This window comes from Mesocricetus auratus, unplaced genomic scaffold (assembly GCF_017639785.1).
Source record: "Mesocricetus auratus isolate SY011 unplaced genomic scaffold, BCM_Maur_2.0 Super-Scaffold_100027, whole genome shotgun sequence".
NCBI lineage: Eukaryota > Metazoa > Chordata > Mammalia > Rodentia > Cricetidae > Mesocricetus > Mesocricetus auratus.
In genome coordinates, this window is record NW_024429208.1 from 7766122 (window position 1) to 7792432 (window position 26311).

The 26311-nt window shown below is 50.4% G+C and overlaps 1 protein-coding gene across 2 annotated transcripts; it reads left to right on the plus strand.

Moving 5' to 3' along the window:
- Positions 1 to 19674: 19674 nt before the first annotated feature.
- Positions 19675 to 23371, plus strand: Cryaa (crystallin alpha A). Of its 2 annotated transcripts, XM_005070686.4 has the most exons (4): positions 19675 to 19956; positions 20163 to 20249; positions 21295 to 21417; positions 22643 to 23371. In XM_005070686.4, the coding sequence occupies exons 1-4, from the start codon at positions 19768 to 19770 to the stop codon at positions 22850 to 22852; spliced, it is 609 nt and encodes a 202-aa protein (XP_005070743.1). In that variant the 5' UTR covers positions 19675 to 19767; the 3' UTR covers positions 22853 to 23371. The 2 variants fall into 2 exon arrangements, with proteins under 2 accessions (XP_005070743.1, XP_005070745.1); XM_005070688.4 differs by lacking the exon at positions 20163 to 20249 and having other exon boundaries at positions 19687 to 19956.
- The last annotated feature ends 2940 nt before the right edge of the window (positions 23372 to 26311 follow it).

A 26311-nucleotide genomic window follows, 5' to 3' on the forward strand; every position in this document is an offset into this window, starting at 1 on the left:
GCCTCTTTCTGTTTTTTCTTATTTATTTATTTGGTTTTTCAAGACAAGATTTCTCTGTGTAGCCCTGGCTATTCTAGAACTTGCTATGTAGGCCAGGCTGGCTTTGAACTCAGAGATCTGTAGGCCCCTGACTACCAGGGGCTGGGATTAAAGGCATGGGCTTTAAACGTCTGTTTTTAAAGACGTTACCATATATCCCAGATTGCCCTTGAATTTGTCATATGGCTGAGGGTATCCTTGAATTCCTGATCCTCCTGCTTCTGCCTGTGTGCTAGGATTGCAGACCTGCACCAGCACTCCTGGGCCTCATACATGATAGGCAAGTGCACTACCAAAGAAACTACATTCCCCAGCACTAGGGGTGGTAGACTGCTTTCTTTACCCCCAAAGCTCATCATCCAAAGACATAGGAATAGAAAACAATGAAAAAAATTTTGGGGTGTTTTGAGCAGGCTTTCTCTTTATGATAGTCCTGGCTGTCTTGAAACTTGCTTTGCAGACCAGGCTGGCCTTGAACTCACTGAAATCCACCTGCCTCTGCCTACCAAGTACTGGGACTAAAGGCATGTGGCCACCATCACCCGTCTGAGAAAATATTGAGTTTGTACATAAAGCACCTCACATTGTCCTTGAATGGTAGAGAACTTGCTAGAATGAGTTAAACATAGGTTAGAATGAGGAGGGGTGGAAGGGTGAAAGGCAGTGTGGGGGTAGGATTTCCCACAGACAGTATGGTAAGACCATGTGACCTGCTTGTGCAAAGATTCTTGCTAAGCAGGGAGCACAGAATTCTTCTATTTTCTTTATTTATTTAATTAATTATAGGAAGGTCTCACTATGCAGCCTTGGTTGCTCTGGAATTCACTATACCAGGTTGGCCCTAAACTGACAATAGATTTGCCTGCCTTTTTCCTTCCTAATGCTGATATTACGGGAGCGCCACCACACTCACCCTGGAAATGTTGTGTTAAAAACATCTGGAGTTAGCTGGGCGTTGGAGGCACACACCTTTAATCCCAGCATTCAGGAGGCAGAGGCAGGCGGATCTCTGTGAGTGTGAGGCCAGCCTGGTCTACAGAGTGACTTCCTGGACAGCCTTCAAAACAATACAGAGAAACCCTGTCTCGAAAAAACAAAAACAAAACAACAACAACAACAAAAATCCCAAGTCAGAGTCAGGCAATGGTGGCACACACTTTTGGGGGCAGAAGCAGGCAGATCTGAGTTCAATGCCAGCCTGGGTTACAGGGCAAATTCTAGGACAGCCAGGGCCACACAGAGAAACTCTGTTCTGAAAAAACAAGCCAAACAAAGAAAACAACACAGGTCAGGCATGCTGGTGCACCAACCTAAGTCTGGCACGGTGTGTATGTCTCTAATCTCAGAACTCAAGAGGCAGAGGCATTAGGATCTTTGTTAATTCACCCTACATGGTGAGAGAGCCTGTTTCAAGAAACCAAACCAAACAGCCAACCAAATAATAATAGTAATAGTAATAAAAATAAAAACTAAAAAAATAATTAGGCCAGTCTAGTCATAAGTCTGGTGACTTGGTTCTTTGGGTGGAACACTTCCTTTCTGGTGCTGCTTCAGGACTTGATACTCCCCGAGATCCCTCTGATGCCCACCTCCAGCTGTGGGATCACCAATACTTGTCCCTGCTGGCTCATCAGGGATCAATACAGACAGGCGGCCAGGTATGATGGCACACAACTTTGATCCTAGCACTTGGAAGGCAGAAGCAGGCTGATCTCTGTGGCCAGCCTGGTCTACGAAGAGAGTTCCAGGATAGCTAGGGTTGTTACACAGAGAAACACTATCTCAAAAAAAAAGAAAGAAAGAAAAAGAAAAAGAAAAAGAAAAAGAAAAAAAAAGGAATAAAAAACAGAAATGGGGGAGGAGGGGTAGGAAGAAGAAGATATAGACAGGCATTTAGCTTTTATAGAGCCCAACTATGTCCAAGGCTTTTTCCCAGGAATCAACATTAGAAAAGTTACAGAGTGTGGTTAACTTGTAATTTAACAAGTCACTTTGTTACTATTTAGGTAGCAGTGACCAGATAGATAACTGGAAGCCAGGTATACTACAATGGCTATGCTATTTATCTCAGAAGCATGAGAAATTTAGTTGCAAAAATGTGAATGTATTTGATTTGGAATCCTGGCCTAGGCCATGATATGGGTCATGAAATAGATACTATTTGTTCTTAGTTTTCCTTATGCACTGGACAGTTTGTTTCAATGTTTTCGGAAAGAATGTTCTGAATCTCCTTCTATTTCCGGTGACTCTTGCAAATGAGACTTTGTAACTATTTTTATCAAGATGTATCTTCTTAGGGCAGGGAGACAGTTCAGCAGTAGGGCAATTCATAGCTATCAGTAACCCTAGTTACAATGCCCTCTTCTGGTCTCCTTGGGTACTGCATACACATTATGAACATTAACATATACAGGCACACACTTACATACACATAACACTTAAACACACATAAACTAAAAATGACAAAATTAGGTGTTACAGTTAAGTGACCTGCTTTCCCCTCCTTGAGTTGGACATATCCAGTGTTGCTTCTGTAGACAAATGTGGCAGAGTGACTTTGGTGCCAGTCTGAGCCGATGTTTCACAGGATTGGGTTCTTCCTGTTTTGGGACCCCACCTGCAATGTAAGTGCTAGCCTGTGGCATGTGAGAGCCTGCCTGTACCTTATAGGATACCCAGCTGAATGCGCGCTGACCACCCAACTGCAAGGCTTTCCAGACTCTATTGAACACCAGTTTCATCGCTGCAATGATAGTGGGGCTGCTGCAGAATCCTGCCTGAGCCACAGCACCTCTTGGCAACTGCTGTTTCAGTCTTCCTGGAGGGAGGGCGCATGGAGAAGCATATCAGGAGCTGACAATTCCCGAGACTGCTGGGAGGTGGCATGAAGGAGCTGCTGGGGCAGGTGAGTGCACACTGGGCAGCTGCCAGGTCACACAAATAGGAATGACATCCTAGTAGGGCCTCCCTTCCCCAGATGACATGGTGTCCTGTGCTGTCTTTGCTGGCTAGAGTTGCTGCCACAGAGTTTACCCTTTCTCATGTTTAAAGGAAAAGGACTGAAGGTTAGGTGTGTGTGCTGGCACATGTATATCTTGGTTTGCAGACAAGAAAGGAGGATCGCCTTCCTCTGTGCAAGCAAGACAAAGCAAGACATGCCCTGACGATTTAGAATAGGTGAAGAGCTGGTGCTGGAGAGATGGCTCTGCCATTTTTTTTGTTTGTTTGTTTGCTCATTTGTTTGAGACAGGGTTTCTGTATGTAACAGCCCTAGCTGTCCTGGATCTATCTCTGTAGATCAGGCTGGTCTCAAACTCACAGAGATCCACCTGTCTCTGCCCCCCAAGTGCTGGGATTAAAGGTGCATGCCTTGCTCTTCTAGAAGACCAGAGTTATGTTCTCAGCATCCACACAGCAGTTCACAACAATCTGTAACTCCAGTTCCAGTGAATCCAATGCCCTCTTCTGGTCTAGTTGGGTACTGCATACATGGTACCTGTGCAGGCAAAGTGCCCATACACACACAAAATAATGGATAATAGAATTGGAGAAAAACCCCAAGTCAATTATCAGCCCACCTAACATAATAACAGTGTCCCCACCAAGCAGGGTCATAAGCTGCAGGAGTATTTTCAGAAGTCAACACTTTAGAAAGGAATGCACACGAGTCAGGTCCTGCTGGCTTCCAGCCTGTCTCTTCTTTACTCCTTCCTTGTACACTTAGGAGCACTTCCCAGAAACCTTAGGGACTCAGGCACTGAGGATTCCAGGACAGGAGACTAGCGTCTGGCCTGAGGACCAGGTATGGCCAGGGAACAAAGGCAGCCAGTGGGCAAGATCCCAAACCCTGGTGACATGTGGGTTGATGCTTAAAAGATGAAAGGAGCGCTGGGTGGTGGTGGTGCACACCTTTAATCCCAGCACTAGGGAGGCAGAGGCAGGCGGATCTCTGTGAATTCGAGGCTGGGCTGGTCCAACAGCCTCCAAAACAACACAGAGAAACCCTGTCTCGTAAAAAAAAAAAAATAGATGCAAGGAGCAGGCCTGTGAATCTGAGGTGAATTTGAGCAGGGTCCCTGGCAGGATCAGGTGGGCTGTGACCTGGAGAATGATGCTATTCTAAAGCCATCCTGAAGAGAGTACCACTGAAGAGTTTAACTGAGAATCAAAACCTCTCGGTTTTTGTTTGTTTTTTTGTTTTGGGGTTTTTGTTTGTTTGCTTGAGGTTTGGTAACTCAACCAAACTGACCTGGAACTCAGCCTTCCTGAGGCAGCATAGCAGATAGGGAAGATCAGGGAGATACGAGAATGAAAAGGAGCCTTTCATTCTGAACTTTTGACAAAGCCTCACTTCTGGTTAGCTGAGACTTGGGAATTCCAGCACAATTACCATTTACTGGGCAGGTTGCCACCACCACGGCATTATTCCTTTTCTTAGTAATACATGTCGATTACTAACACTTACATCCATGTATATGATGCATTCTGGAGACTATCCCCACACTTGGCTGCTCCCCTTTCTTACAAATCGTGTTCCATATTTACAACTTTGGGTTTTGTTTAGAATCCCACAAAGTTTATTTTTTCACTGCCTTTTTTTTTTTTTTTTTTTTTTTTTTGGTTTTTCTAGACAGGGTTTCTCTGTATTGTTTTGGAGGCTGTCCTGGAATTTGCTTTGTAGATCAAGCTGGCCTCGAACTCACAGAGATCCACCTGCCTCTGCCTCCCAAGTGCTGGGATTAAAGGTGTGTGCTACCAACACCCGGCTTTTCACTGCTTTTTCAAACATTATTTTTTAAAAATAATTTTATGTGTATGGATGTTTTGTATGCATGCATGTCTGTGTACTACTTGCATGCCTGGTGCCCAAAAAGGTCAGAAGAGGGCAGCAGGACCTCTGGAACTAGAGTTGCAGGGTATTTGTGAGCTACCATATAGGTGCTGGGAATGGAATGTGGGTCTTCTGGAATAGCAGCAAGTTCTTTCAACCACTGAGCCATCTCTCCAGAGTTTTCTGCCAGGTGGTGGTGGAGCACGCCTTTAATCCCAGCACTCAGGAGACATAGGCAGGTAGATCTCCGAGTTTGAGGCCAGCCAGCCTGCAGAATGAATTCTAGGACAGTCAGAGCTACACAGAGAAATCCTGTCTCAAAACAAGTGTTTATATGTTCATCAGCTATTTGTGGCTCCACTTCATTGCATAGTTAATTAATTAATTTATTTATTTGGTTTTTGAGACAGGCTTTCTCTGTATTGTTTTAGAGGTTGTCCTGGAACTCATTCTGTAGACCAGGCTGGCCTCGAACTCACAGAGATCTGCCTGCCTCTGCCTCCTGAGTGCTGGGATTAAAGGTGTGCCACCACTGCCCAGCTGCATAGCCAATTTTAAAGCTAGATTTTTGTTTGTTTTATGAGAACAAGGTTTCTCTGTGACTTTGGAGGTTGTCCTGGAATTCACTCTGTAGACCAGGCTGGCCTCGAACTCACAGAGATCCGCCTGCCTCTGCCTCCTGAGTGCTGGGATTAAAGGCGTGCGCAACCAATGCCTGGTTTAAAGCTAGATTTTTGTTTTGTTTTGTTTTCTTCAGGTTTAAGTTTTAAATTTATTTGTGTGTGTGTGTGTGTGTGTGTGTGTGTGTGTGTGTGTGTGTGTATGCCTAGATTTGGGGCTGCCCAGGGCTGGGGGCGAACATCAGGGGACTGCTCATGGGTGTGGGCTTCCTGTTGGGGGGGATGAAAAAATGCTGGACCTGCTGGGTGTGGTGGCTCATATTTATAATGCTGGGACTCAGGAGTCTGAGAAAAAAGATGGTGCCTCAAGTTCAGAGTCATCTTGGGCTACACAGTGAGTTCCAGATTACCCTGGGGCACATAATAAAATCTTGTTTCAAAACAAACAAGCAAACAACAAATAAAAATAAGCAAGTGAGGAAACCCTGAGAATGTCCTGTAGTGGGGGAAGGGTGTGTGAGTCTGTTCCACTGTAAACACGATGCTTCAGCCACGTCTCAAAACTCGTGCTTGAAAAAGTGGAGCTATGAATGCTGGGGAGGAGATGGAAGGGGTGGTTTTTGGGGGAGGAGGAGAATCTAGAACCAGAAGGAGCCTGGTGGTAGGTTAGTGGACACTTAGGAAGGACATTCAGTTTTGGCTGGGCAGGAGGCAGAGGCCATAGGTAAGAGGGGAAAAGGTTTTGGTTTGGCTAACTGGGTATAAAGCAACCATGGTTGGTGGGTTTCCGCTGGGTCAGCCCACTTCCAACTAGTGCAAGCCAGCCAGTTGCTGCAGCCTGCACAGGCAAAGCTCATGTGGGAAACCTGGTGCCCAGTGCCACCTTGTGGCGAGGTTGGGCATTTCCAAGGTGTGAACCAGGAGGGCTCTGCTTTGGTGACCAGCTGAGTGGCGGACCTCTGTGAGTTTGAGGCCAGCCTGATCTACAAGAGTTAGTTCCAGGACAACCTCCAAGACCACAGAGAAACCCTGTCTCGACCCCACCCCCTTAAAAAAAAAGACAATAGTCCCACCGGTCCTCCTACTAACCGAGGGGCTCTCTATCAACACCATCATCAGGACCTGGAGGCTCCCTGGAAATCGAGTCTCAGCACTTCTGGACCCGAGCCGAGTGTGTTTTAAGACTCATGGCCTGGGTCTTGTGTGTAGAAAAGCCTCCGGCACTCAAAGTCAGCACAGTAAGGACACATCTGCTGGGTCTTTGGATGCCACTGCACTCCCACCTCCATGGCTCTCTGTAGGTTTTGGGATCCCTTTAAGCTTCAAATTGTTGGCAAGAATCTGCTTGTGTCGCCATGGTGCGGCCTCCAGTGGCAGCACTCTGGGGTCCCTGGGGAAGAACATGGCCCACCAGGGCTGGAACCAGTGAAAGACCCCAAATTTATAGAAATAAAATATAAGCTTAAACAGGGGAGGGCACCCCACTAGAGAACTCAGAAAGTAAACAAAGGGCCACATCCCAGGAACTGGCCAAACCACAGAATGGGATGTATGGTTTAGCAACCTTAATTGCAGAAGGGCTGTAAACCCACAAAAGGCCAAATTCTGGGCTGCTGACCACCTGTGATGAACTGACCAGGGCATCAGAGATGGGCAAACAAGATTCATGGGAAACAAGGAGATGATAACCACCATTTACTTAGGGAAAGATGATGAACTCATACCAAGGTTTGAGGAATTTACAACGTGTAGATCAGGAAGACATCTACTTCCCCTGGTCAGTAGTCACATTCCCCGTCACAAGATAGGGACCCCTCCCAAAGGCTTGTGGTTTTTGTCTTTAAAAGCTGATTGTAACTGAACCTCGGGGCCAATCGGTCTAAAAGCTGACCAAGAGGCCCATCTGCAGATGCCTAATTAAAGCCTCTTGCATGTTGCATTAATTGGTGCGTGGACTCTTGATTCTTGGGGTGATGAATCCAGCTTGGGGACCCCTCCTCAATTCGGGGTGCCCCAACACCAGAACAATAGCTTTTAGCTGCAGCAAGGAAGGTGTGTGACCACAAAGCCAGGGTCTCCTGTAGCCCAGGCTAGCCTCCAATTGACTGTACAGTCAAGCTTTGAAATGGTAGCTCTCCTGCCTCTACCACCCTCACGCTGTGACCGAAGGCAAGTGGTGCCCTACCCGTTTTAATCGGGGCTCAGGATTGAACCCCAGGACTCATGCATGCCAGGCAAGCACACTACCAACTGAGCTACTTTCCCTGTCTTGTTTTTTTTTTTTTTTTTTTTCCAAGACAGGGTTTCTCTGTGGCTTTGGAGGCTGTCCTGGAACTAACTCTTGTAGACCAGGCTGGTCTCGAACTCACAGAGATCCACCTGACTCTGCCTCCCGAGTGCTGGGATTAAAGGCATGCGCCACCAACGCCCAGCTGCTTTCCCTGTCTTAGGGCTCCCTGAGGACCAGATCCTAGCTTGTCCACTTCCGATCAGGATCCTCTTTCCTAAAATGTGGCCCACCTGTAGGGCAGGGCGTGATGCAGCCTTGAGAAGGAAGGAAATTCTTATCCTTGCTACAGCACGAGCGGGCCTTGAGGGCACTGCGCACAGCGAGAGGGAGTTGAGAGTCTCCTTCTCAGACACTTGGCTGTCAATCAAACACAGACGCTGAGCTTCCTGTGAGGGATATGTGCCTGTGAAGCTGCTTTTCGGATGAATTGTCTGAATCCCTGCTGGGCCAGCGAGCAAGGCTTTTCCTGGGAAGCAGGGTCAGGACCCACAGCTCCTGCACCAAAGATGCCGGATTTCGGAGCCACTCTCTTCCAGGACTTGGCAGCCATCCTGCTCTGGGCATACCTGAACTATCCGAGGTGTCTCCCGGTGTACCTGGCAGCTGGGGGGAAGGAGCGCTGGACATCTCCATGAAACAGGAACTTTGGGGTATCTTTGAGAGCTGTGGGACTTTTCTTGGTTCTTGGTGAAGTTGGGTTGGGGGGCTAGGATCCCAGAAAACTCAGCGACCACCAAAGCCACCCTGAACTAGAGGTTTTCTGGGTTTTGTTGTGAAAATTTGAAGAATGTATGCATCACATAAACTCCTTAAAAAAAAAGATTTGCTTATCCCTGTATTTTATGTTTATAAGTGCTGCATCTTCACGTACATTAGAAGAGGGCTCAGGTCCCATTAGAGATGGCTGTGAGCCACCATATGTTTGCTGGGAGTTGAACTTGGGACCTCTGGAAGGGCGCTCAACTGAGTGTCATCTCTCTGAGCCATCTCTCCAGCCCCCACATAGGGTGCTCATTAGGAATAAATTCAGTATAGATTCATTGGTAGGAACTTCACATGGAGGGAGGGTGCATAGGTCCTGTATGGCGAGAAACAAGGTACCACGACGTCTGGGAGCTCTCTAAGGGTTTGTGACAGAAACTGAGAACGGGGAGGGGCGTGAGCTGCTCGGTTCAGTTGGCCCAACCATGAGGTGTCCAGGTGCCTCCTCTCAGCTGCAGGTCCTCGTGTGCAGCCTCTAGGCAGAGGTGTGGGAACCGCAACACTCCTTAAATTCCAGTCTCCAGCAAGGGTATTCTCGGAGCTGCAGCTTTGGGGCCCCTGGTCTGACTGACTGCCTGTCTCCTCATTGGGGGCCCACTGCATGGCCCAGAAGAATCCCTGTGAGGCAGGGCCAAAATTGCCCTAGCTGGAGTCATTCACTGTCTGTAGCTGTGCAACCAGAGTGGATGCGGAGAAGCGCTACTCCCTTTGCAGAAGATGCCTCAGCCTGACCAAGGGTGTGGCCGTGGTTTTGAAGCATGGGCTTGTTCCCTTGTCCCTGGTGGCCATCCCCGTCTGGGATGTGTGGGAGGTGTCTCCTGGGGGTCCTAAGTGGTAGCATCTCTGGGGGAGGATTCGGCATGTGTGCCCAGCTTCTTCTAAGTGTTGGATGCTTACACATGGTGGTAAATACCTAACATGCAATTTCTCTTTCTAACTGCATTCACACAGTCACGTGACCATCAGCACCTTAGGCTGAGCTGCCTGACCCTGCACTCTGGTCCCTCAGGGCTGCCTATATTTATGGTTTGTCTGCCATTCTGACAGAGTGCCTATCAGAAGCAACTTAAGGAAGGTTTAGTTTAGCTCAGGGTTTCGGTTCCCCATGGTGTGGAGAGCATGGTGCAGGGTGTGGGGGGAGCAGCTGTTGACATCAGGACCAAGCAGGAGGCAGGATGCTTGGTCTCCATATCCCGTAGCTAGGACTCACATCTCCATAACCCTGTAGCCAACCAGGACAGCACCACCAGCTGGGCGCCACTTGGGCCTGGGGAGATAATTCAGGCCCACAGGAGCTCCGGGGACAAGCAGGAAAAGTGGTGTGTGTGTGTGTGTGTGTGTGTGTGTGTGTGTGTGTGTGTGTGTGTGTTTCTGGCCCTCTGGAGGAGATCTGGTGAGGGAGATGCCAAGAAGCCACCATATGGTGATGCTCTGAGAGTCCAGGCGATGCCAGCCACCGTGTTTTCTTTCCAAATGCCTTCCAGAGGCAGAGGATCCTCCATCCTGCCCATGACATGTCCACAGCTAAGCTTTGCCCCAGGCTCTGTTTTCAGGGACCTGGGCTAAGACAATGACTAAGCCAGGCTGATCATTAGAGAATTCATTAGACAATTAACTAATTGGGTAATTATTTCATAGCTCTCCATGTTAGCGGATGAAGAAAGCACACATGACTTTCCCACAATGTAGAAGCAGGGTCAGAAAGGCTCTGCATAATAACCAGGGAAAGCTGGGCGTTGGTGGCGCACCCCTTTAGTGCCAGCCCTCGCGAGTCAGAGGCAGGTGGATCTCTGTGAGTTTGAGGGCAGCCTGGTCTACAAAGTGAGTTCTCGGACTGCTAGAACTGTTACACAAAGAAACCCTATCTTGAAAAACCAAAACAAATAAGCAAACAAATAAACAAATAAATAACCAAGGCAGGGGGTGGGCGTGGGGGGCATATCAGACCAGCTACCAAAGGACCATCTGATGAGGGGAGTTTAAGGTAGTATCTGGTCATGCCATCTTTGCACTGGGTCCCGTGCTTTTCTCAGGAAATGCATCTGTTTTAAAGAGAATTACCTGGGGCATGAAAGACAACAATGACATGATACTTGGGCTCCTAATAGGCTGGGCGCAGTGACCGACACCTCTAATCCCAGCCCTTGGGAGGCAGAGGCAGCTAGAGCTCTAGGAGTTTGAGGCCAGGTTGGCCTATACAGTTCGGTTCAGGCCAGGCAAGACTACATAGTGAGACCTTGTCTCAAAAAACTAATAACTAGGGGCTGGAGTGATGACTCAGTGGTTAAGGGCACCGACTGCTCTACCACAGGACCTGGGTTCAATTCCCAGCACCCACATGGTAGCTCACAGCTGTCTGTAACTCTAAGATCTGACACTCTCACACAGATATACACATGTAGGCAAAACACCAATGCACGTAAAATAAAGACAAATAAATTGTTTATCAAACTGCTTAAAAACAACTATAAATAAATAAATGACGATGATGACAAGCAGCAAGTGGGGTAAAAACGCAATTGTTAAATCCGGCTGGAGCCCCTGTGAATGCTCTTTGTATCAATTTTTCTGTTTCTGAGACCAGTGAATATTTTTGTATGGAAAAGAAAACCACTCATACTTTTGGTTGCGAGCCTAGCCTTTAACAGCTGAGCCATCTGCAAAATGAATAAAAAAATAAAATAAAAAGAAACCCAAGGAGACAGCACTTTACTCCCATGGCAAAGTTATCAATGACACCAAATATGAGTGAGCAGGGGGGTGGCACCATAGGCTAGGCGTGTGGAGCCTGGCTTTCTTTGAGTCCTTGGCAGGGGTGGGGGGTAGGGTGGGGTGAGGGCCAGCTCCCGGGCTGGCCTCTTCAGATGCTTGATGGGGGCTTTCATTGACTCGAAGGCAGTGACTTTGCCCTGGGAGGGGTCGGCGAGTGCGCCTGGCCCTTGTTCTTTTCCGGGATGTGGTGGTGTCTGCAATGGGCAGTCCTGTCTGACCCGCTGACCCCTGAGGCTGGGGCCAGGGCTTAGCTGGGCGCATTCCTGCTGCTCCACCACAATGCTGGTCACCCTGTGCTTGCTTTGTGCAGGAGCCCTGGCCCCTGGGGTGGAAAATCGAGCGAGGCTTTCTGACTGCACAGCAGACTGCTGGCGTCGCGGGAATCCTCAGGATCTAGCAGATGTCAGCTTTGCCGGATCGGGGCGGCTGAGCTGTGTGCAGAGGAGCAGGAATGCTGAGGTTGGGTGGAAAGCTGCTGTCCAAACCAGACATGGAAGCGAGTCTGTAGGGCCTTCCTGCCTGGCCGCTGTGCTTAGACACTGGAGGAGAGGGTCTCCAAGGTAGAGGCTTCCACTCTACCAAGGACACTCTTACACACACACACACACACACCTCCAACTCCACCCTACTACCTCACTCCGTAGACACAATCATACACATCGTATACATATATCAGGTGTAGATACTGCACGCACATCACACACAAATCACTCAGATCACATACCCCCACATAACAGACACGCCATCACACACATATTGGACACTCACCGTACAAGGCACACTGTACAAATGTCTCTCCAAAACACACTCCACCGGGTTGTTTCCGAACACCTCCTTGTCTGTCCCCTGGCACCAAGCCCACACTCCCCATCCCCTTGATCAAGAGTGACTGGGGTCCCTGCAGCTTTGGCAGTCCGAGGCCTACCTTGTAGGCTCCCCTTTTTCTATGGCCTTACTCATAGGCTCCAGGATGCTGGGCACACACAGGTAGTCATTTGCACCCAGACCTTTAGCAACCTCAGTCCCCAGCAAGAGTCTGTGACAGAGGACTCACATCTGCTCAGACCCCTTTCCCAGCTCCAGGAGAATGGTGCATTGTCTTTCTTTGATTTTTGGGAAATGGAGTTTCGTTGTTGGTGCTGTTTTCAACCTGCAAGTGGGACATCATCTGTTAATGGGACGTGCTGGGCCGTCTGCTTCCCAAGCTCTAGTCAAGAGAGGTTAATGCTGGCCAGGGCCAGTGAGTTTGTGTTCCTGTAACCCCGGTTTTACTTAATAATGCCCCATAGCACAAGCAAGATGCTGGCAACCCAGGCGAGCCTAAGGGAAGCTGAGAGATGCCCCTTTGGGGTGAAAATACAGAGACTGCCAAACTCTAGGGTGAGAACAGGCCTGCTTGTGAAGCTGAGGAAGAGGCGGGGAATTTGTGCTGCTGCCTCTCAGAGGGCAGAGCGTACAGCCCCACGCAGGTTGTTGCTTTATGAACACACTTCGCCCTTTGCAGGACAAAATTAGTTTCAGTGTAATCAAGTGATAATTATGGATAACGGTGAGTCTTCTCATTTTTTCCTTAAAGCAATTAGCAATTAGGAAGAAGAGAACGTTTCTACTTAGAGACATATTTCAGGCATGGGCCGATGTTTGCATTTAAACATGATGCCTGGTTTGGGCTCAGTTTCACAATTTTAAACATCAAACCTGTAATAAAGCACAGGTGGTCCCATGGGCCACAGAATCAGCGATGGTCCAACAGCCCCCGACCCCCGTGAAGCTTATACATGTAAACAAAATCATTTGAAATCTGTAGATGCATGCAAATTCATGGAGTCACAGGGATTCTTCCGAGTGCATGCCCTCATTCCGAGTTCTGGATCTTCAGATCCATCTTAAGAAAGCCTTGTAGCCATTGCCCGTGCAGTTGGGATGGCAAGCTCTCTACAGAGCAAGCCTGCAGGGCTGTGTGACAAGGTCAGGGATGCTCTGTTCTTCCCATGGGCAGGAGGTAGGTTCCAAGACCCTAGATGCACCTTGGTGGGTACCAAGCCCTGTGACAAGTGTTTTTTCCATCCTCACTGGAGTCTCAGGGATGACAGCATGAATTCCTCGCTCCTTCTTTCCAGTAAGGACAGCCAGCACCTCACGGAGAAACCCTGCCTTCAAGCAACCCCAATCCCAAAAGGCTTATTTTATTTATGTGTGCATGTATCTGTGTGACTGAATGCCATGTGAGGGTTACTGGTGAAGGTCAGAGGGCAGCACTGCACCCCCTGGATCTGGAGTCACAGGCGATTGTGAGCTGACCAGTGTGTGCACTGGGAACCAAACTCGGGTCCTCTGGGAGAGCAGTAAGTGCTCTCACCCTCTGAGCCATCTCTCCAGCACTGTTCCCCATCCCCTCACATTTTTTTTTGGAGTCTCACTGTGTAATCATGGCTGGAACTTGCTAGGTAGACCAGGCTGGCCTCGAACTCACAGAGATCTTGCCTGCCTCTGTACTCCTGAGTGCTGGGATTAAAGGTACAAGCCACACCCTATAGCTAGATCAGGACTTTTCAGACAAACACAAAAAACATGCTTGGTCAGACACTGAAGGCACAGTGATAATCTTGTGATTACTGGCTCTTGCGGCTCCTAAAGTTTCCCCAGAGAGCAAATGTTTAGTTTTTGCAGTGCCTACTAGTTCAGTATTAACAGCAACTTTACAGCTACAACAGTCACGTCACCACGGCATCAGGAAGCACATCTCCCTCACCTGGAAGACCAGTACTGTAGCACACAGGGGTAGATCCTTCAAAGAACTGTGCCTGGTGGCGCACACCTGTAAACCTAGCACTTGGGAAGCTGAGGCAGGAGGATCTTGAGTTTGAGTCCAGTCCAGCTACGTAGTTAGTGCCTATCTGAAGGAAGGCCAGTGAGACTTTGCCTGAAAAGAAAGGCGTGTATTTTGAATATAGACGACTCAACTAGTATGTCAATGGCTGATCTCGTGGGCTGCCTTACCTGTGGCAGGCAGAACAATGGCCGAGCACGTGGTAGGCCTTAGAACCTGGAACATATTAACACACAGGACAAAGGGGAATGACAGGCTCCTGCGACTCCTGGCCACGGGGTAGAAGAAGGGTGGGTCTGTCCTGGGTAATCCCAGCTCCTTCTTCTCCTCTTTTGAACACTCCTCAACAGTTCCATACACAAGCACAAGCATGACCATATCCACCCCAGATCTCCTCTTCCGTCCCTTGGGTCCCCAACACTCTCCCCTGCTGCCTTCTTGTCTTCTTTTGTGTTGTTTTTGTAACTCACTGAGTCCTGTAGTACGGCCCTCACACTCGTGGGTGGGGAACACAGCTACACCCCCAAAGGTCAATGACTCCCATTCCCCAGCAGCCACCAACTGCCCGCAGCCCTTCAATCCTTGGTGAAACACCGACTGTCTTGATCTTGTTCTGGTAGCTGCTGTGGGTTCATGGGAGCAATGGCCGTGCCATGTCCAGATGACAGCATCTCACCGCTTAACTCTCTACCCTCCAGCTCTTCTATTCCTTCTACTGCTTCTTCTGAGGGGCTCCTTGAGACTTGGGTATGGGCGACGACATACATGTCCCCTTTAGTCCTGACCAACTAACGAGCTGTTGTGAGCCTCTGAACTGGCTGCTGCCCATAGCAAAAAGAAGTTTCTCTGACAAGGGTCAGAGCAGCACCCATCTGTGGGATTGAACATCGGCTTTTAGAAAGTAGTTTGACAACATGTCCATTTAGCAAAACAACAGTAGTGCGTTTCCCGCTAGCTCCTGTGACTTCACCAGCCATGAGCTTTTGATCAGGCTTACAAGAGTTTTCTCACGTGGAGACGGCCTCAGCTCCATGCTGAAAGCGGTTGGTTACTCCTGTAAACAGCCATGCCACCAATGCACCCACAGGCACATCTTGCCTGGAGGTAGGTATTGTAGCATGCAGGAACAGAGCTTTCTCTTTTTGTTCGTTTGCTTAGTTTTATTTATCTTTTTTTTTTGGTGACAGGTTTTTTTTTTTTTTCTGTGTAGCCCTGGCTGTTCTGGAACTTGCTCTGTACAGTGGGCTGGCCTTGAACTCACAGACATCTGCCTGTCTCTGCCTCCCAAGCACTGGGATTAAAGGTGTGTGCTGCCGTTGCCCAGCTGGATCTAAGAGGGGCAGGACAGTGACAGCTGTTAAAAAGACTTGGCTGTCCCTGGCTTCCTTTGAAGGTGGAGGCAGAGCCCTGAGGTGGAAGAGGCTGGAAAAGCAGGAAGTTGACTCTCTCCGGAGCCTCCAAGGGCCCTACCCAGCCTGCAGCTTCACTTTAGCTTCAAGAGACACACTGCAGACTCAGGACAATGCATCTGTGTTGTGTCAGCCACTCAGACTGTGGCTTTCTGTCCCCGCAGCCACAGGACACTCGTGCAGCAGCAACTTGAGCTGAGGTAGAATGGTGGGACCTTCCAGTTTCCTTCTCTAGAACTTCACCATCAGCACACTCAGGACCAGTCGTGCCGAAGGCAAGCCCTGTGGCGAGGGAGGACTTTGCCTCACGTAACCCTCTGAGCCCACCGAACCTTAGCACGTAGGAATGCACAGTCTCTCTGGGAGTAGGACTATGAGGGCTGTAAATGTTTGCTTTGTCCTCCATGGTATTGGGCCATGTCACCCGCAAGAGGAGGTCACCTTGGCATTATCACTGCCTGTAGTCTCAACTTGGTCTTCATTCACATACAGGATGTTTAGGGGACAGAGTGGAACACTGTCCTCCATGTCCCCTGTTGTAGCTGGGAATTGACAATTCCTAACCCTTTTGTCTTACTCCAACAGTTTTTTTTCTTTCTTCGAGACAGGGTTTCTCTGTGTATCCCTGGCTGTCCTGGAACAGGCTGTCTTTGAACTCTGCCTACCTTTGTCTTAAAGGCTTGTGCCACCATATCCAGCCCTTAACACAGCATTTAAAGAAGTCAAAATGACTTTTAAAAACATGATTAAAAATAGGCAACTTTTTATTTATTTATTGTTTGTGTCATACTGGTGATGGACCTTAGGACTTCATTCATGCTGGATAGGAGCTCTACTACTACAGGAACCCCAAGCCCTTATTTATTTATCCATTTATTAATTTATTATTTAGAGACGGGGCCTTGTGTAGCCCAGGGTAGCCTTGAACTTGCTATGTAGTCAAGAATGACCTTTAACACCCAACCTTCCTGCCTCCACCTCCTAAGTGCTAGGATTCTAGGTGTGTGCCAACGCACCTCGCTTACGTGGGGTTAGGTGTCAGGCCTAGAGCTTTGTGCAGGGTAGGTAAACTCTCTACCAGCTAAGCCCATCCCCATGCCCTCCTTCCTTTTGACACTTCAGGAAACTGCTCAGGGTGACCTTGAGTTCACTCTAGTCATGGTAGACCTTGAACTTGAGGTCCTCCTGACTTAGCTTCTGGAATAGCTAACAGGCCCCAAAGGCTAGACTTGGTTTTTTATTTTTTTTTTGCTTGGTTAAAAAAAATTATTTTATCATTATCAAGTGTGTATGGGCATGTGTCTGAGTGTGCATATGTGTGTTTGTATGTGTGTGAATGTGTGTGTGTCTGTGTCCCTGTGTGTATGTGTGCATGTGTATATTGGTCTGTATGTGTTTGTGTGTGTCTCTGTGTGTGTTTGTGTGTTTATGTGTCTCTGTGTGTGTTTGTGTGTCTCTGTGTGTGTGTTTGTGTGTCTCTGTGTGTGTGTTTGTGTGTCTCTGTGTGTGTGTTTGTGTGCCTCTCTGTGTGTGTTTGTGTGTCTCTCTGTGTGTGTTTGTGTGTCTCTGTGTGTATGTGTGCAGGTGTGTGTGTGTCTGTGTGTGCATGTGTATATTTGTCTGTATGTGTTTGTGTATGTCTCCGTGTGTGTTTGTGTCTCTCTGTGTGTGTTTGTGTGTCTCTCTGTGTGTGTTTGTGTGTATGTGTGCATGTGTGTGTGTCTCTGTGTGTCTCTCTGTGTGTGCATGTATGTGGCCACCTCATGTAGAGGTTGGAGGATGACTCTGTGAAATGTATTTTCTCCTTCCAGCCTTTTGGGGGTTGGGGTGTCGGGCTTGTGCTGTAAGCTCCTTTACCTGCTGAGCCCCTGATGCCTGACTGTAAATGGACACCACTGTTTTTCTTTTCTCAAGCTCTAGGGCAGATCCTCATAGCCCTGACCATGAACCTGGTTGGACTGAAGCCCTCCATGGGGGACACAGCCAGTACTCTTCCTTATTGACTCAGGTCCTCAACACAGTAAGGTACACCTCCTCACCTCTTGCCACTGCCCAGATGTTGACCCCAGCTGAATATGTGAGCTGAGCCCTCTGCATTGGATGCCCTTCCCTTCTTCCAAGTGGAGCGATGCGCTGGTGTGGCTCAGCCTTCCTAAGTCCCACTTCCTTGGTTTGTCAAGGGGAGTGATGGAGGAGGCATGGAGGTGCTTGTGCTCACAGACGGTACCAGGGGAAGCTGGAGTGTTAGCACATAGCCTTGTTCCTTCAAGGGAGGGGATGTGATACCTGTTACCCTCCCAGAAGGCTGGTATTGGATGTGCATTCTAGTCTGGTGACCTTTGTACTATCTGTGCGGCCAGAGACCACACTGGGCCCTGCCCAGAACCCTTATAGTAAACTTGCCTTTGTCAATCTATAGAACCTATCACTTCCATAAAAATAGGTTCTATATCATCAGGTGGTAGTGGCCTTTAATCCCAATGCTCGAGAGGCAGAGGCAGGCGGATCTCTGTGAGTAAGAGGCTAGCTTGGTCTACAGAGTGAGTTCCAGGACAGCCAGGGCTGTTTCACAGAGAAACCCTGTCTTGAAACAAACAAACAAACAAATAAACAGGTTCTATAGATTGACTGAGAGAAACTTTACATACTTTACAAAGAATTTCGATGTCATCATGTCTGATCTTTATTTAGCTTGCTTTGTTCCTCAAAGAGATTTATGTGTGCTTTATTGTATACATGGGATTGAGTTTATTATCACCAGAAAAGTTTTCATTTAATTGAGCTGTTCTTAAATAAACCTAAAATAAACCACTCCAGGTCAGACCCCTGAAGTTTGAACGCACATCAGCTACTTAGTCATGCTGAATGGAACGGCTTTCTTACCTCCTGAGGACTGTTACTCCGCTGACCATGATAGTCAAAGTGACCCCCACAGGGTATACTCCTGGGACTCACGTCCTAGTGTGGCCTGAAGAACTACTAAGTTGTGGGCAACAAGCGTGGTGGGGGGTGAGGGTCAGACTGTGAGGTGCCCATTGCTTCCTGTGGCATTTATCATGTGCATCTTTCTTTTTGGGGGGGGGTTCGAGACAGGGTTTCTCTGTGGCTTTGGAGGCTGTCCTGGAACTCGCTCTAGTAGACCAGGCTGGTCTCGAACTCACAGAGATCTGCCTGCCTCTGCCTCCCAAGTGCTGGGATTAAAGGCGTACACCACCACTGCCCAGCTTATCATGTGCATCTTAACTGGTACTTGTTGCTGGAACCCCAGGAAATCACTCCAGGATCACAAGTCTTCAGGGCAAAGGTGGTTTCTCTGACCTTTTATCACCTGCCAGTGCCACACACACAGCTGGGGTCCAGGGATGTCTTACATCTGGTGATACCTGAACGAGGGCCCCAGGTTGGGGAGCAGAATCCTTTCCAGCCTTGCCAGTAAGACCCTGGAAGACCTGTGAGGGATTTGCACAAGCCCTGGGCTGGGCAGAAGCCGCTGGCTTATTTAATACCCGTGTGAAGTGATGTTGGGAAGACTTGAGGCTTTGCTGAAGATGGTGACCACAGGGAGGGGAACCCAGGGTGGGCTGCACAGAGAAAGTCCCAGAATCATACCCAGGCAGGCTGCTGGAAGCTTACGGATGCCCTAGGAAGAGCAGGAACTGGAACAGGATTTAGCCGGTTTCTTCATTGTTTTCTGTCTCCCTTGAAATTTCTGTGAGTTGTGTAATTTTTGTTCTGAGTAAGAAGGAGACAGGGTGTTTTGCTTTGAATGACATGCTTTCTCTGGAGGCTGGGAGAGCTGGGGGATGGTTTGCTAAGCTCTGGGCATCAGTTTCCCCTTGTGTGAAACGGGGCTCTGAATTCTTCCTCCAAGGGAGGCCAGGAGGATCCCTCAGGAGAACATGTGAAGAAGCAGGGCTGTCCCAGGCCTGGGGTGATAAGACACTCTACAGACCTTCTCGGGGACATCTAGACTGTGAGCTGGCCCCTGCTGCCCGGTGTGTGTGGCTGGGGCTGTGTGGCGGGTGAGCATCCTGGCTGCTGACGGTGCAGCCTCCCTCCTGAGCTGAGCGTAGGCATTTTGGGAAATCCCTTAATACCTCTATTCTGTGCAGGCGTATATAAGGAGGACCAGAACACTAGCTCTCCACTGCACTGCCCAGAGGCCCTTGCCTGACTCACTGCCAGCCTTCGGTCCCTGCGTTGCCAAGAAGAACATGGACGTCACCATCCAGCACCCTTGGTTCAAGCGTGCCCTGGGGCCCTTCTACCCCAGCCGACTGTTCGACCAGTTTTTCGGCGAGGGCCTTTTTGAATACGACCTGCTGCCCTTCCTGTCTTCCACCATCAGTCCCTACTACCGCCAGTCCCTCTTCCGAACGGTGCTGGACTCTGGAATCTCTGAGGTAAGATGGCTTGTCTAGAGGACAGCTAGGGATCCACTGCTGCCCTGTGCTCTCCTCTAGAAACATCCCTGACTCTCCCAGCCTCGCAGCCTGCAGAGGCTGGGTGGGAGCCCACGTGCTTAGCTGCCCAAACCTCCACATGGCTGGGAACGGGGTCGGAGGGGGCGACCTGCCCGAGCCCGACCGCTGCCTTTTCCTCCCATCAGCTCATGACCCATATGTGGTTTGTAATGCACCAACCACATGCTGGAAACCCCAAGAACAACCCCATCAAGGCAAGTTACATGGCAAAGGCAAGCGTCCTGAGCTGGCCGCTCCCTGGACTTTCTCGGTTTTTTTTTTTTTTTTTGGTGTGGGGGTGGGATGTTCTGCCCTGATGCACAGAGAGGAGGTCCTTTCTTATAGCAGAGCAGGTGCTTTCTGTAGCTGGCAAAGCTGCGGATGGGGCTCCCTTCTAGCTTCCCCAATGGTCAAAGAAAGGCCACAAGGCTATGTCTCTCTCTACCCAAGGGACCCACAGTTCTGAAAGAGTTAAGCCTCCCTTTACTTTAAAAGAAGGCTTCCAGAGCAGGTCCAGCCGCAGGCCTAGGAAGCCAAATGCCCAAATGCAGGCTCTAGTTATGGTAGAGGGAGGAGAGCGCAAAGGACTTTGTGCTAGCAGCCAGGGGTGCTGTGACTGCTTTTGTAGTGTCACATGGCCGGTGAGGTGGGCTCCTGGGACTGTGGCTATATCGCATACTTTAGTCCTACCAGCTAGCCAGTTCCCAACTAGTCAGGCAAAAAAATCCCCAATGGACCCACTAGCCCATGATCAACCATAACCAACCGGCTATTTAACAAAATAATCAACCAGTTACTTAACATGCTGAGACCCACCCAACTTCTCACCGGCCACCAGGCTATAACGAAACAACTGGTCAACCTGTTAACTAGCTACCCGATGATGATCAACCAGCCAGCTAACTCATAACCAATTACTTGAACTCTAATCAGCCAAGCCATTCATTTATCAACCAGTCATCCTACTATAACTAGTCCTCCAACCTATAACCAATTAGCCAGCCACCCTATAATCGGTTGGCTGACCCAGCATTGCCCAGTCTTTGGGTTTGGAGGTCAGGGGTGATCTTACCTGAGGGGCCCGGTGAGCAGTCCCAGCTCCAGGGTTACTTGGCCTGTGGAAGTAGAGCTGTGACAAGATTGATTGTTGGTTCTGACGGCTGGGCGCTTCCCTGTCTGGTCTCATCCACCCAGTAAGGTCACACGGCTGTTTCCCCATCCTTTGCCCCTGGAGCTGGTGGTCCTTTGGGAAGCTCCACATGTAGGTTTGGGTTTCAGGTCCGATCTGACCGGGACAAGTTTGTCATCTTCTTGGACGTGAAGCACTTCTCTCCCGAGGACCTCACTGTGAAGGTCCTGGAGGACTTTGTGGAGATCCATGGCAAGCACAATGAGAGGCAGGTGAGTTTGGGTAGCACCTCCATCTGTGTGGGTCCTGCACGCCCAGAGAAGCCTGGGGAGCCTCTCGTGCTAGGCTGGCTCCTCCCAGGACCATGGAGGTCACTGTCCTCAGCCCTGGCGGGCCCAGGCAGCAGCATGAGCGGGGCTCAGGGATGCAGGATGAGGACCTTAGTATTGGGCACAACTCCAGCTGTCCTCCTGGATCTTCTGGGTGATGGGATTAGAGAGGGCCTCAGGGAATGAAGGCTGAAGGTAGCCCCCTGTGAGCCATATTTTCACATGAAGCCTGACTGGGGAGAGAGAACCCCGAGGATAGGAGAATTGGAGTTTATGCACGCCAAAAGTTGCACAGCCCCCGTGGTATTTCAGTTAGTGAGTGACAGTCCTGAGGCATAAGGAGGTCCCTTGCCAGGCGGGAAAGACTTCTTCCCCAGTAGTCACCCACCCTGCCCATGGCTCCTGATCAGGTGGAGAACCCTCAGGTGTTTGGGTTGAGGGAGCCCAGGCCCTGGCTGGAAGTAGCATCTCCCGATGGAGCTGGGATGATGCAGGAAGCTCAGAGGCTGGCTAGGTGTGTCACACCTATGTGGGCCAGATGGCAGAGAGGGCTAGAAGCGGGGTTCTCAGACCCAATCCTAGTTTCTCTTGGGTGGGCTTTTCTGTCGACATTAGGAAGGGCGGGGCCACCCAAGCTCCTATGTGCTGAAGTCAGCACAAGGCTTCCCTGACCCTGGGTCAGGCTGCATAGTGCACCTTCTACCTCTTGACCTTTGCCCCTAGACAGGGAGGAGATTGGGCTCAGGGAGCTGAGTCTGGGGGCCCAGGATTCCAGAGGAAGTGAGTTTTCTGCCTGTCTGACGTTTTCAGTCCAAGGCGAGGGGAAGCAGGGAGAGTATAGAACCAAGGACAGCAAAGTTCGCTGGAGTTAGAACAGAATCTGCAAAAGCCAGTTCCGCAGCGCAGGCCCTGAGCAGGCTGACTCTCTGTGCTTGGCCATCACCAGAGGTCCCTTGGAGGCTTGCTGTAACTCCAGGGTTTAAGGAGTCTGGTTGTAACTCTCTGGTGAAATGGCTAGGCACTGGTCCTCTGGTCCTAGAGCCCAGCCCCATGAGACCCCCTGGACCCTGGCCACTTTGTGAGGTCTCAGAGGTTCCTTTTCCACTGTGGGATGGTGGCCACTACTGGCCCATCACCCCTGACCATTCTCCTCCCTGATGGTGCCCAGGATGACCATGGCTACATTTCCCGTGAGTTCCACCGTCGCTACCGTCTGCCTTCCAATGTGGACCAGTCTGCCCTCTCCTGCTCCCTGTCTGCGGATGGCATGCTGACCTTCTCTGGCCCCAAGGTCCAGTCCGGCTTGGATGCTGGCCACAGTGAGAGGGCCATTCCTGTGTCACGGGAGGAGAAGCCCAGCTCTGCACCCTCGTCCTAAGCGGGCCTCGCCTTGGTTGTCCCCTGAGGCCCCTGACCCACTGAGCCCAGGGACCACAGCAGAGTCTGCCTTCCTTCCTTCCTTCCTTCCTTCCTTCCTTCCTTCCTTCCTTCCTTCCTTCCTTCCTTCCTTCCTTCCTCTTTGTTCCCTTCCCATTTTCTCAGAGGGTTGAGGGTTTGAGAGAGTGGCTTAGAGAGCTTGGGGTCTTGGCCTGAGGGGCTGCAGGTTCGGGGTGACGGAGGCTCAACACCAGCCAGCTGGAAGGAATGATGGCATTGAACTCTTGAGATATGACCTGTCCTCCTGGAACGTGACAGAGTGGGTGGCGGCTAACCAGCCGAGAGCCCTCTGCCGAGCCCCTGGACAGCAGCTTCCCTTGCTGCCCACTCTTACCGCAGGCTCATGTGCCGCGCTCCGACGGCTCACTTCTCCCAGCCCCTCCTCCTGAGACTTTCTCTATGACCCTGGCCACCCATGAAAATGGAGCCCCTGGCAGACAATAAAGAGCAGGTGACAGAAGCAACTTGCAGTCTGGTGTCCTGTTGTCTCCCTTTGGGGTGGGGGTGGGGCACTGGGAGGGTATAGCGGTCATCTCCCACCTGCCCTGAGAGGGTTTCTGGCACCCTACGTCATCTCTTAAGCCCATGGTCCCCTCTGCAGCTAGCTCTGCGGCACTGTGTCCTAACTCATGCTGGAGGCTTCAGGTTCCCTGTCTCCTCCCCCTGACCAAAGTAGACATCGGACCTTGAAGTTCAGGTCTACCCAGATCAGCCTATTGCTAGCTACCTGTTCAGACCCCAGTGGTGGGGGGAGGCCTTGTCTGGAGGATCACAGGCTTCCACTAGGGCTGGGGTGGTGGGCAGCAGGCTCTCAGGACACACAGGCCCGGCCCGTGCAGGTAAGCCCTGCGGATGGTCCAGTACTCAGGAGGCACAACACACACATTGCCCATTACATGCGTGACACACACCATAGTGGCTACCACACATCACACCCATGTACACATATACACGTCACTCGCCCCAAACGTACAGCATACTACATACACTATGCAGCACACATACAGGGTACTCATGGTACCTGTCACACATATAGAACCCACCAAGCTCACCGCATAATCCACATACGGCACACTGTACATACATGTACACACATGTACCACAGCACATGCCACTCCCACCACAGCACATGCCACTCCCACCACAGCACAGATCACTTCTACCAAGCTGAATTTATACATACTGGCTGTCTTCTGGGAAAGACCACCAGCCATGCCCACTCCGTACCTTATCACAGGACACCCATAGGCTATTCAGCCATTTCATCCACTTGCACAGAGTTGAAGAGACCCCTGTGTCAGAAAGGATGGATGCTGGGTAATCTTGCCCCGAGACCCTCGATCCTGGGCCAGCCTTCAGTTTGACTACCTAGGATAGCCCTTAAGGTCACGAGGGTGGCGTCTTGCATGGTACAGCTGCAGGCAGGGGGCTGCGCTGTCCTTGGATATCCAAGGCCTTATATCCCTCATAGCAGTTATTGGGCTGTGTGGGCTGTATTGTGACCATCCAAGATTACCTGACCTGGTCCCTCAGAATGAAGATGTCTTTGGGGATAGGATCTTTTTTGGAGGTGATAAGGGTGAAATGAGGTCCCCAGGGTGGCCCTGACCCAACTTGATTGTATCATTGCAAGAAGAGAGCAGAAGTTCCCTCCCTGGCTCCCTCCCTCCCTCAATTCCTTCCTCATGCCACCCTCTCACTCTCTGCACATCTGTCTCTTAAACTTGGGGGGCCTTAAAGGCTGTAGTTAGGGTTGCTTTGGCCCTCTGAGATGCTCTGGGATCTTGGGGTGGGGATCTCCAAAAACTCCCCTCCTTAGAATAGGAAAAAACCGCTTTCTCACCTGCCCTCCCTGCCCAGGATTCCAGGTGACGTCATGTCACCACAGCTACTACTGGACCAAGGTCACAAGACCCCCTGCAGGCACAGAGCAGCTGGTCATCCTCAGGCAGCTCTGAGGATCAGCGCTGTCATCCTTGCCCAGGAGGAGCTCCGGTTTACCCATCGGCACAGCAAGGCCCCAGGGGACAAGCAGCAAGGCCCCAGGGGACAAGCAGTGAGGCCTGGAACTCGCTAGGACCCACCTGGGCTTGTTTCATAGACCCCATGTGCTCAGGAGTTGTGGCAGGTGACCCTGACCTCTTTGGAGTCATGACGAGGTCTTCTGGATGCTGTGGCAGCAGGAGGTTACTGCGACCCAGTTCTAACACATTGGGTACAGCTGTGTCTGTGGCTGCATGCTGACCTCTTGGGGGCTGATTAACTGTCAGAGGTTCCCTGGCCTTGGGGCTTCTATCTTTGTTAGCCCCACAGGCTGTGGTAAGAACTCCTGAACCACAGGGCTGTCTGCTCCCCTCTCTTCTGCTCAACTCCCTTCCACTCATGTGGGACCAGTCCTGATCATATAATATGCATGCTTGCCAGCCCCTTCCTTAGACACCGCCTAGCATTCTGGGCGTGCTCAACCCCCACCGCTGGCTTGTCTTTCTCAGGGGTTTGTGCCTGTGGCCTGTCTCTTGGCCTGACTTTCGGGGTCCCTGTATCCTGACTGGACCTGATTTCCTGACTTTATTCCTGGGTTTCCAGAGTATGTTCTGGAGCTTGCACTGTCCACTCTGGGACCCATAGAAGGATGAGCTGGCCAGTGCCCCCCAGACAGAAACCTCAGAGCCATACACAACACTTGACAAATACATTCCCAGCCTGCCCCTACCCTCATCAGAGTCTGCAGGGCAGAACCCAGGGGTTTGCCTGCTCTATAGTCCTTGCCTGAGGTCAGGCAAGCAGAGGAGACTCTGGGATATCAGTGGGAAATGCCCTAGTGGGGAGCTTGAGGGAGAAATCTCCCTGGATGCTGCCTGGCTGGTCCCTGTGCCTCAGAGTCTAGTTCTCTATAGTGGCACCTGCTCCCCCTCCACTCAGGACACCTGAATGTGGCCGTGTGGTTCCAGAACAAGAATCACTTGTGAGCCCTTCCTGGAACTCCAGTTTCACCTCAAGTAGCGGTTTCACGGTCACCGCGGTCACTGTCACCACTGTGGCCCCACGGTCATCATCTCCAGCATCATCATCAGCACCACATTATAACGATGCTGCCATTGCCACCATTATAATCGCCATTATCGCCATCATCGTGGTATCATTACTACTACCATCATGGTCACTGTTGTCATGACCACGATGACAAGTGTCACCACAGCTTCCATTGCCATTGCCATGATGATGCCACCATGGTCACTGTTGTCATGACCACGATGACAGTATCACCACAGCTTCCATTGCCATTGCCATGATGATGCCACCATGGTGACTGTTGTCATGACCACGATGACAGCATCACCACAGCCTCCATTGCCATCGCCATGATGATGCCACCACCAACCACCATCACTACTACCGC

Coding starts and splice junctions, on each gene's coding strand:
- Cryaa (XM_005070686.4), top strand. CDS start 19,768: ATGGACGTCACCATCCAGCACCCTTGGTTCAAGCGTGCCCTGGGGCCC. Junction 20,250..21,294: donor AGGCAAGTTACATGGCAAAG/GCAAGCGTCCTG, acceptor TTTGGGTTTCAG/GTCCGATCTGACCGGGACAA. Junction 21,418..22,642: donor GCAAGCACAATGAGAGGCAG/GTGAGTTTGGGT, acceptor GATGGTGCCCAG/GATGACCATGGCTACATTTC.